General features: G+C 41.1%; 1 protein-coding gene across 2 annotated transcripts; it reads right to left on the minus strand.

Moving 5' to 3' along the window:
• Positions 1–4,637: 4,637 nt before the first annotated feature.
• Positions 4,638–10,861, minus strand: LOC127934138 (ankyrin repeat and SAM domain-containing protein 6-like). 2 transcript variants are annotated; one of them, XM_052531307.1, is made up of 10 exons: positions 10,631–10,861; positions 10,435–10,484; positions 10,178–10,360; positions 9,909–10,071; positions 9,422–9,624; positions 9,154–9,340; positions 8,983–9,050; positions 8,419–8,535; positions 8,241–8,337; positions 4,638–5,254 (listed from the first exon to the last, which is right to left on the minus strand). In XM_052531307.1, the coding sequence occupies exons 1-10, from the start codon at positions 10,824–10,826 to the stop codon at positions 5,205–5,207; spliced, it is 1,314 nt and encodes a 437-aa protein (XP_052387267.1). In that variant the 5' UTR covers positions 10,827–10,861; the 3' UTR covers positions 4,638–5,204. The 2 variants fall into 2 exon arrangements, with proteins under 2 accessions (XP_052387267.1, XP_052387268.1); XM_052531308.1 differs by having other exon boundaries at positions 9,449–9,624; positions 10,631–10,860.
• Between the last annotated feature and the right edge of the window lie 999 nt (positions 10,862–11,860).

Consider the following 11,860-nt stretch of genomic DNA (forward strand, 5'->3'; position numbering starts at 1 on the left):
CATCTGTTCACACATATACCCCAAGATCTCTTTAGTACCCTACCGAGAAGAAATAGCCAGGATACAGGAGTCAATAGACACGGGAAAGAGCTAGTCCACCTCTGTCAGACTACAGCTCTTTATATCCTCAACGGTAGAATCAGCGGAGATTCCTGTGGACAGTTCACATATAGCTCAGATCTCGGGAACAGTGTTGTAGATTATGCTATATCAAATATAGGACCTTCCCATTTCAGTGCATTTACCGTCAAAGCTCAGTCGCCCCTGTCTGATCACAGCCAGATCAATCTCTTCATTAAAGGGGAAGACAACAAATCACGGGGAATTCAGAAAAAGCCAATTCATCTACATAAACTCAAAGCACCATATAGATGGACTCGAAGTGCTGCTGAAACATATATTAAAGCATTGAAGTCAAACGAAACTCTCAGTTTCATTACACTATTTAACAATTCAACTTATGATAATAATTGGAAAGGAATAAATTTAGCAATTAAACATATTAATGACATTTTTGAAAATATAGCAAAAAAGGCTCATTTAAATGAAACAACCACATATAAACACAAAAATAGAGCTAAACAAAAACCTTCTGAAAAGTGGTTTGACCATGAATGTAAAACAATAAGACAAGAGCTACGATTCATTTCAAATCAAAAACACAAAGATCCGGTCAACTTAGAGTTACGCTCTAAACACTCTGAACTCCTGAAACAATACAAAAACACCGTGAGACAGAAGAAACTGGACTATTATAACAACACACTTCAAAAGATGGAAAACTCAATTGATCAGGGTCAGTTCTGGAGCATGTGGAACAGTCTGAACAAGACAAAACCACAAGAGTTAGCCATACAAGATGGTCAGATCTGGAAGGATCACTTTGAGAAGCTCTATACACCTCAAACTGACCCTCTGAATAACCCCAACCAATTAAATGTCCTCCAAAAGTTGAATGCTCTTGAATCATGTATCAAAAACAACCAAAATCCACTAGATTATCCAATAACCCAACAAGAACTTAGTGAAAAACTGAAATCCCTCAAATGTCAGAAATCCTGTGGCCCTGACAACATAAAGAACGAGATGCTTAAAAACAGCTCTCCTGAACTGCAAACTGCATTACTCAAACTTTTTAATTTAATTTTGAGTTCAGGTGTTTTTCCTGAGGTCTGGAACACAGGATTCATCTCTCCCATCTTTAAAAGTGGAGACAAAACCGATCCTAATAACTACAGAGGGATCTGTGTAACCAGTAATTTAGGAAAAGTGTTTTGCTCTATAGTCAACTCTCGGATTTCATCTTTCTTAAAGCAGCACAATGTCATCAGCAAATCTCAGATCGGCTTCCTCCCTAAACATCGGACCACTGACCATATTCACACACTACACACGCTCATAAATGAACATGTACACCAGAAGAAAGAGGGGAAAATATTTGCATGCTTTATAGATTTTAAGAAGGCTTTTGACTCTATCTGGCATAATGGACTATTTTATAAAATCATTCAAAGTGGCATAGGGGGTAAAATATATGACTTAATTAAAAACATGTATAACCAAAATAAATGTGCAGTAAAAATTGGGCAGCAAAGGACAGAGTATTTTCCTCAACAGCGAGGAGTGAGACAGGGCTGCTGCCTCAGCCCGACCTTATTTAACATCTATATCAATGAACTGGCAGATCTTCTGGACCAGTCGAACAGTCCAGGACTACAATTACACGACACAGAGGTCAAATATCTACTGTATGCAGACGACTTACTAATTCTGTCTAAAACACCAGAAGGTCTCCAGAACAACCTCGACATTTTAACTAAATACTGCCAGGATTGGGCCTTAGACGTCAACATCCCAAAAACTAAGATTATGATATTTCAGAAAAAGCCCAGAAATCTAGAACATAAACATCTATTCACATTAAACAACACCACACTTCAACATACTTTACAATATACTTATCTTGGTCTGGTTTTAACTCCCACTGGAAATTTCAAATTGGCAATTAAAACATTACTTATAAAAGCCCGCAGGGCACTACACGCTATACGAATGAAATTATTTAAAATAAACATCCCCATCAGAATCTGGACAAAGATCTTTGATAGTGTGATTCTGCCCATCGCCCTGTATGGAAGCGAGATCTGGGGTCCAGCGAGTAACTCCAGCCATAAAGACTGGAACAAACACCCTTTAGAAGCTCTGCATGTGGAGTTCTGCAGGAGCATCCTTCACGTGCACAGAAACACTCCTAATAACGCCTGCAGAGCTGAGTTAGGCCGTCTTCCCTTAAACCTCATCATTAAAAAAAGAGTTTTAAAGTTCTGGATCCACTTAAACTCTAGTTCAGAAGATTCTCTTCATTATAAAGCATTAAAAACACAAAAAAAGAGTGTTCAAAGTAATCTTTGTGTAATGGTATCAGAGCTAACTAACAAAGCACTCGATATCACCAATCCTGAAAAACATAGAAGAATCAAAGAGATTATGAATGAAGAGAAGGAGACATACATACAGTATTGGAAAGAACAAACCAAAGAGCAAAGTCGCCTCCAGTGTTATCTGAAACTCAACAGAGAGTACAGTATGGCTGACTATCTGCTCTCAGTCAGGAATATAACACACAGACAGTTACTGACCAAGTACAGACTGAGTGACCACCAGCTGGCCATAGAGAGAGGACGACACAGAAAGAGCTGGTTACCCAGAGAAGAGCGAGTGTGTGACGAGTGTAGATCAGGATCAGTCGAGACGGAGGAGCACTTCCTCCTCCACTGTGACAAATACACATCTCTGAGAGACTCACTGTACAGTCAGATACAGCACAACACTCCTGAGTTCCAGTCACTCAGTGAACATGAAAAATTAAAAATATTACTTGGTGAAGGACCTGCTTCCTCTGTGGTAGCACATTATATTTACAAATGCCACAAACTAAGAGGTAAAGAGTGAACACATCTACATTAGAAGTACCATCAATGTTTATGAAAATGTATATAGATTTATTTTGCATGTATTTTATTCTATTTTTATTATTTTTTTTTTTTTTCTTATGGATATATATGAATTTTTGTTTTGTTTGTTTCTATTCTGCTATGTACAATGCTTTGGCAATATGTACCTTTGTATGTCATGCCAATAAAGCAATATGAATTGAATTGAATTGAATTGAGAGAGAGTGTGTGTGTGAGCGAGAGAGAGAGAGTGTGTGTGTGCATGTGTGTGTGTGAGAGAGAGAGATGCTCTAGGACTCATTCCCTGTTTGAGGATAAGTCCCATCTGTCTCTACAGGATCAGCTTGTTTAATCTCCCACAATCCCTCACTGTTGTCACACAATCAGGTCTCTGCACGCAACTGTTCTCACCACATACTGTACATCTGATACCTTTTACTGCCCACAGAAACATGACCCTAAACTGACCTCTGACCCCTGACTATGTGGGAAATATAGCTGCATGCACTTAACCTCATTTGATTGATAAATGGAGACTTCATCAGATGAATCTTCATCAGAGGATGAGTGTGAATGTTTCACAGATGCTTAATAATACAAACATCATTCCGTCTGAATCTTTCACTGGTCAAAGTAACCCAATCATTCGGGGAAGCCCTCATAACAAGCGACTATATATTTACTCTCGACTCCTTAAACTCATCATTTTGACACATTTGGCAGAAATGAATCAGGTCAATGTATCAGACTCTCAGTGTGAAGGAGAGAATGGAGCAGGGAGATGTATAATCAGTGTTTGCAAACATTCATCAGATTCAGTGGGCTGAGAGTAACTCTGCTGTGTTATTGAGGTCAGTGAGTCGCTGGCAGATCGAGTGGAACGAACGAGTCTTAAACCGAGTCACTGATTCAGGAGCTCAGGTCAGCGCTGATCCGAGATGTTCATGTCCTTCACAAACGTCACACATCATCAAAATATCTGCTGGGGGTTGGGACCCAAAAACAATCAACAGCAAATATCTACTATAAAACATGCTCTGGGATTGAGTTTCATTCGTTTCTGAGAAATCAGAACAGAATATATATTTATATTTCACTCTGCACTTCTGTAATGAAGATACTGTTTTACTTTATTGTTGAATGTCTGTTTTATATCGTGGTCCTGTGAGGCACAACATTTCCTTCCACTGTATGTCCACACATGCGGACTTGACTTGATGAGACTATCTGGCCACAGCGATGTGTCCAAATTTGATTTCTTTGTCCTTTACACTGATTTTGTGGGCAATACAAATGTAATATATCTGTCATGCCAATAAAGCATCTTAAAACTGAAACTGGTCTGTGAAACAGTTTCATTTACTTCACCTGCAGGTTTTAGTAATGTTATTAAATCCGTTTCAGGTACCACACATATGAATCTATTGTTCTATCTGCATGAGGACAAATATACAATCTCATGTTCATTCATATATGTGCAAAAGTTGCATCTCCTGGATGAAGATGACTGGATGAGTCCAGAGAATTAATACTGTTTTACACCACATTTTCACTGTATGAATGTCAGCATCTCTCCATCATCACTTCAGATACAGACTGTGATCACACATGAAATAAATCTGTGATCTTGTGAAAACATGAGGTTAGAACATCAAAAGAAGAAACAACACGGATGATCTTAAATGAATTGAATAAGGTTGGATTTAATAATGTTCCACAAACATTCAGATCTTTAAAGATTATTCTTTAATTTCACTGTAAAATGTTGAAAGTTTCATAGCAGTGGAGACTCTGAAACTAAAACTGATTACTGACGTGCTTAAACACTCTTCATAAATACAAATAAAACACTAAATAATAATAAGTGACAGTCCTACACAACTGTACTTAGAACAAGCATATAACATTTTCTCCCATCATCGTTTTCTTTCTTCAACAGTCTGGAACTGTTTATATGTTTGGAGACCCAAACATTATAAAACTTCATACTGCTCAAACTGTCTTCTGACCCAGCAGATTGATGTGCATTCATGTAAGAAGCTGAGATCCTGAAGGTTCAGTCTTTCATGACCCAAATCTCAGGACTACTCATGGCCTGATGTGCCCTTACTCTCTTACGGAACCTTGCGATGCTGTGGCGCCCCCTGATGTATGACGAGGGCGTTACACCATCAGCACATTCAGCAGCCCTGCCATTCCTGGAGTGGACATATGTGCTGCTGCTCTAACACACAGGAGAAATCTTCATCATTACCGTCTGCTGGACGACTGCAGCTGGTGGCGACTCCAGCCTGACGGAGCTAAACACAAATAATTAAGACAACACCAATTAAAGCAAATACCAGATATGGCTGTGTGGTTGCTAGGTTGTCCAGCTTCATGTCTGCTCTCTAGACAGCTTTAATGACATCACTATGAGCACTAGTCAAGAATGACTAAAGATCATCATGTGACTGTAATGCTGTTGTGACTGTCACAGTGTTGTGATTGTGACAGTGTTCTGACTCACACTGTTGTCATTGTGACAGTGTTGTGATTTTAACGCTGTTGTGATTGTGACAGTGTTGTGACTGTAAAGCTGTTGACTGTGACAGTGTTGTGACTGTAACGCTGTTGTGATTGTGACAGTGTTGTGACTGTAACACTGTTGAGACTGTGACAGGGTTGTGACTGTAAAGCTGTTGACTGTGACAGTGTTGTGACTGTAACGCTGTTGTGATTGTGACAGTGTTGTGACTGTAACATTGTTGAGACTGTGACTGTGTTGAGATTGTGACTGTTGTGATCGTAACGCTGTTGTGATTTTAACTGTTACTCTGTTGTGATAGTAACAGTGTTGGGACCGTAATGATGTTGTGATTGTAACTGTAATGCTGTTGTGACTGTGACAGTGTTGTGACTTTAACGCTGTTGTGATTGTGATAGTGTTGTGACTGTAACACTGTTGAGACTGTGACTGTTGTGATTGTAACACTGTTGTGATTGTGACTGTTGTGATTGTGACAGTGTTATGACCACACTGATGTGACTGTGGCAGTGATGTGACTGTAATGTTGTTGTGATTGTGACAGTGATGTGACTGTAATGTTGTTGTGATTGTGACAGTGATGTGACTAACACTGTTGTGATTGTGACAGTGATGTGACTGTAATGTTGTTGTGGTTGTGGCAGTGATGTGACTGTAATGTTGTTGTGATTGTAATGCTGTTGTGATTGTGACTGTTGTGATTGTAAAGCTGTTGTGATTGTGACTGTTGTGATTGTGACAATGTTATGACCAACGCTGTTGTGACTGTGGCAGTGATGTGACTGTAATGTTGTTGTGACTGTGGCAATGATGTGACTAACGCTGTTGTGATTGTGACAGTGATGTGACTGTAATGTTGTTGTGATTGTGACAGTGATGTGACTAACGCTGTTGTGAATGTTACAGTGATGTGACTGTAATGTTGTTGTGATTGTGACAGTGATGTGACTAATGCTGTTGTGATTGTGACAGTGATGTGACCAACGCTGTTGTGATTGTGACAGTGATGTGACTAACGCTGTTGTGATTGTGACAGTGATGTGACTGTAATGTTGTTGTGATTGTGACAGTGATGTGACTAATGCTGTTGTGATTGTGACAGTGATGTGACTAACGCTGTTGTGAATGTTACAGTGATGTGACTAATGCTGTTGTGATTGTGACAGTGATGTGACTTACGCTGTTGTGAATGTTACAGTGATGTGACTGTAATGTTGTGATTGTGACAGTGATGTGACTGTAATGTTGTTGTGGTTGTGACAGTGATGTGACTAACGCTGTTGTGATTGTGACAGTGATGTGACTGTAATGTTGTGATTGTGACAGTGATGTGACTGTAATGTTGTTGTGATTGTGACAGTGATGTGACTAATGCTGTTGTGATTGTGACAGTGATGTGACTCACGCTGTTGTGAATGTTACAGTGATGTGACCAATGCTGTTGTGACTGTGGCAGTGATGTGACTAACGCTGTTGTGATTGTGACAGTGATGTGACCAACGCTGTTGTGATTGTGACAGTGATGTAACTGTAATTGTGTTGTGATTGTGACAGTGATGTGACTAACGCTTTGTGAATGTGACAGTGATGTGACCAACGCTGTTGTGATTGTGACAGTGATGTGACCAACGCTGTTGTGATTGTGACAGTGATGTGACTGTAATGTTGTTGTGATTGTGACAGTGATGTGACTAACGCTGTTGTGAATGTTACAGTGATGTGACTGTAATGTTGTTGTGGTTGTGACAGTGATGTGACTAACGCTGTTGTGATTGTGACAGTGATGTGACTGTAATGTTGTGATTGTGACAGTGATGTGACTGTAATGTTGTTGTGATTGTGACAGTGATGTGACTAATGCTGTTGTGATTGTGACAGTGATGTGACTCACGCTGTTGTGAATGTTACAGTGATGTGACCAATGCTGTTGTGATTGTGACAGTGATGTGACTAACGCTGTTGTGAATGTGACAGTGATGTGACCAGCGCTGTTGTGATTGTGACAGTGATGTGACTGTAATGTTGTTGTGATTGTGACAGTGATATGACTAATGCTGTTGTGATTGTGACAGTGATGTGACTAACGCTGTTGTGAATGTGACAGTGATGTGACCAGCGCTGTTGTGATTGTGACAGTGATGTGACTGTAATGTTGTTGTGGTTGTGACAGTGATGTGACTAACGCTGTTGTGATTGTGACAGTGATGTGACTGTAATGTTGTGATTGTGACAGTGATGTGACTGTAATGTTGTTGTGATTGTGACAGTGATATAACTAATGCTGTTGTGATTGTGACAGTGATGTGACTAACGCTGTTGTGATTGTGACAGTGATGTGACTGTAATGTTGTTGTGATTGTGACAGTGATATGACTAATGCTGTTGTGATTGTGACAGTGATGTGACTAACGCTGTTGTGAATGTGACAGTGATGTGACTGTAATGTTGTTGTGATTGTGACAGTGATGTGACTGTAATGTTGTTGTGATTGTGACAGTGATGTGACTAACGCTGTTGTGAATGTGACAGTGATGTGACTGTAATGTTGTTGTGATTGTAACACTGTTGTGATTGTGACTGTTGTGATTGTAACACTGTTGTGATTGTGACAGTGTTATGACCAACGCTGTTGTGACTGTGGCAGTGAAGTGACTGTAATGTTGTTGGGATTGTAATGTTGTTGTAACTGTAATGATCTTGTGATTTAACAGTATTGTGACAGTAATGATGTTGTGATTGTAACGTGTTGTGACACTCACAGCGTGGATATCCCGACGGTCGAGGGTTACTGGCGCTGCTGCCAAACGACGACTGGAAGTTATGGATGGTTTCTTGTAAAATCTGTCTTTCCCTCCCCTGTCATGAAAATATGTTAATAATCACATTATTTATAGTTCAGATGAGCCTCTATTTCTGCCCGATCACATACACACTCACTTTCCCAGCATTCAGCTCTGATATGGCCGCCAGAATCTGTTGCCGCGGACCGTCTGTTTTAATTCCCAGCTCTTTCAAGTCTCCGTCAGTCAGAGTCAGAAATGCCTCCATATCCACCTGCATCAAAACATCCATCACTGTTCATTAGACAAACCAGAGATGGGCTTGATCTGCCTTTGAATGATTTAATTCAGAAAATAGAGGGGCAGGCGATGGAGGAAACGAGAGAAATAAACCGGCCTCTATCTCAATGCGTGGAATGCAAGCTCACTGCTACGCAAGACCGGATTAACACAAGCGCTAGACGTGGCTGAAGTCCCAGGGCCTGAGCAATGAGGGGGCCCATGATTGGTTGTGGAGGATGAAAAAACAAAAAAACAATGTTGTAACACTAAGATAAGTTACTATGAAGGACGCCCTTGGGTTTGCTTTAGCCTCAGGGCACTGTTTTCTTAATCCGCTATGCCACAGCTCTGACAGAATCACACCGTTAAAGAACAAAACCGCGCTGCAATAATAACAGAAGAAGCAGACTGACAGAAGAATGACAAATGGCAGACAAACCTCCTGCTCTTCAAAGATGGGCTGATATTTCTCCAGAGAAAGTTTCCTCAGAATCCCTGATAATTCATCTGTGTATGAGAACAACAATCAGCAGCCTAAATACAGAGAGCAACTGTGTGTGTGTGTGTGTGCATGTGTTTGTGTGAATCTGTGTGTGTATGTGTGTCTGACCCTCGTCCGTGATGGTGCCGCTGCTGGAGCCGCCGCTGCTCTTGGATCTGGGCTGCGTGGATGCTGATGAGAGTGAGTCTGTGGCGGGAGGTTTGGGTGTGGGTGATGGAGAGGGCGTGAGGGTGGGCGACGTGCTCTTGGACGTGGACGAGTTTCCTGACTGAGGACGTTTCTTTAACTCCAGTTTCTGAAACACACACAAAGAGGTTCAGAACGCCACATACAGACATACACACACATACAGAGGTTCAGAACTTCTCACACTCACACTGGGTCCAGCAGCACTGATACACACCCGTCTGGAGTGGCCATCTGTGTGGTCAGTCAGGCTGATGTCCGGTGCGGAGGGCAGCGGCGTTGGTACAGGACTGGGAATCTCAGCAGCGGCTGGGGTCCTGCTGTCCAACAGACCGGCTGCTCTCTTCCTCTGAGCCACGATCTGAGACAGAACACTGTCCGCTCCGCTGCCACCTAAACACACCAAAACAAAGTGTTTATACAGTGCTTTATGCAGTACAGATGGTGACAAAGCAGCTTTACAGAAATAAACTGGAAAATAGCAATGTTAGTGTTCCAAAATTCATCACTTTTGAAACTAAATTAATTACAGCGAGAGCGATTCGAAAACATACAAAGTACTTTGATGTCATACACCGATCGGTCTGCCGCACATATTATTCAGATCAGTTCAGTTCAACACATGATCATGTGATTTAATCTGGTCGGGTATGACATCAGCAAGTGGGTGGAGTCACCTGAGCGGTTGTGTGAGTCGGAGGCGTGACGGTTGACTCCTCCCACACCATTGGATCCACCTGAGGAGTGGGCGGAGTTATAACTGCCTGAGTTGGAGGGGGAGGGGCCTTTAGTGATGCTGGGAAACTTGATGGACCTGCTGACCACTCGACTAATGGACGACTACAACACACACACACACACACACACACTCAGCAGTAATTATCTTTAGAAAACAAGACTCCCTAATTAAAGAGAAAAATTATAATTCTATAAATAGAAGCCTAACTATATCAGAGTTGGCGCAGCTGCTCCTGCCGGGTCTCTGTGGCATGCTTCCACTCCGGCCTTCCTTCGCTGCTCCACAGCGCTCCGAGTTCCATGGCTCAAAGTTTGATGGCGGCAGGAAGGGCGGGATGACGGCCTTCAGCTTCTCATTGGGCAGACGAGCGAGCGGCGCTCCGTTCCTCAGCTGACAGACCAATAACGATTCAGACAATCACTAATTTCAAGACTTTGACAAAAGCAGAAATTAAACAAATGTACCATCGTCGTGATGAGGAAGTCATCTTTCCCACTTCTTGTTCCGTTCAAACCTACAAAAAAACATTGTCAAGGCTTTACTGCATGTTATTTTTTTTTAATACTAGCTGCATTTTCTAAATTCTGCACTAAGCAAACATGAGGAACCTTTAAAATCAAACAAAAATGGCTCTTGATGAACTTGAGCGGATCCACGCACCACAATCTTTACTCTTGCTGGTCCAAGCAGTGCAGACGTCTGCGCTCGGAGCTCCAGCAGGAGGCGATGCGGTCTTCTCCTCCGCTTTCATGGTGGCGTCCAGAGGAACTTCATCAGGGAACGGAGCGAGCCGATTGGTGGAGAGCCCATGTCTCAGTGTGTGCGTCAGCTTGAGTTTGCGGAAGCGGTTGGACATGCGATTCCACCAGGACTATCGACACAAGAGGGAAGACAATATAATCAACACAGATACATACTCCCAACCGAAGGGAATTCAGGGGAAGTTCTGATTGGAACTACATGTTAAGTAGAAACGTTCTTTTAAAACAACAGCAAAGTCTACAGTGACACCCTAAACCATTAAATTACTGTAAAAACTATGATTTAAACAACTTTACAATACTAACCATTTCAGTTTAAACAAAAAAGATTAATAAAAGTATAAACCTCACATTTCAGGATAATAAATTATTCTATAATTGTTCTGAATTCTGAGATCCATAAGCTACCACTGTGAACAAAGCAGTGCTGTGCGTATAATCATCATATGAAAACTGAAACTTTTCCTTCAATGTCATGCAATTTCTGGTCTTAAGATTTGTATTATGCTCTTATAAACTGATGAGCCTTTGAGCTGCTCACATGCTCAGCTTTGTCAGATAATGACACTACAGGTCGACCGTTGGGTTAGTTTTGCTGACTAATCGACACAGATTGTTGAAACTATCTGCAAAAATCTGTGCCAACAGTTTCAGAGAGTCAGAGTCAGAGAGGCTTTATTTTTAATTGCAGCTCTAACAGCTTGTACACAGTGAAACGAAACAGCGTTTCTCCAGGACCATGGTGCAACACAAGACAACATTAACTAAAAAACTCACATTGTGCTGTGCAAAAGACTATACATAATTAAATTATCTTAAATAATCTAACATAATACCAGAACTGGAAAGAAGAAAGTAAAAAATTAACATAAAACAAAGTACAGACTTCATAAAGTGCGCATGCCTGAATGAAACAGTGCTACAGCCTGGGACATTTCTATATATATATATATATTATACATAGAACAGGTGACAATATTAATAGACAAGGAACAATATTGAGGTAGATTTTATGCAAATGTACGGACGTGCAAAGTATGCAGTTGGGTTTCAAGTGTTTGTGATTCAGGTATTTATAGTAGGGGTGTATGTGTGTAAGTGTAGTTCAGGTCAATTCACATGGAGTTGG

This window comes from Carassius gibelio, chromosome A18 (assembly GCF_023724105.1).
Source record: "Carassius gibelio isolate Cgi1373 ecotype wild population from Czech Republic chromosome A18, carGib1.2-hapl.c, whole genome shotgun sequence".
NCBI lineage: Eukaryota > Metazoa > Chordata > Actinopteri > Cypriniformes > Cyprinidae > Carassius > Carassius gibelio.

Coding starts and splice junctions, on each gene's coding strand:
- LOC127934138 (XM_052531307.1), bottom strand. CDS start 10,826: ATGTCCAACCGCTTCCGCAAACTCAAGCTGACGCACACACTGAGACAT. Junction 10,361..10,434: donor ACTTCCTCATCACGACGATG/GTACATTTGTTT, acceptor TTGGTCTGTCAG/CTGAGGAACGGAGCGCCGCT. Junction 9,051..9,153: donor CGGCACCATCACGGACGAGG/GTCAGACACACA, acceptor TCTCATACACAG/ATGAATTATCAGGGATTCTG.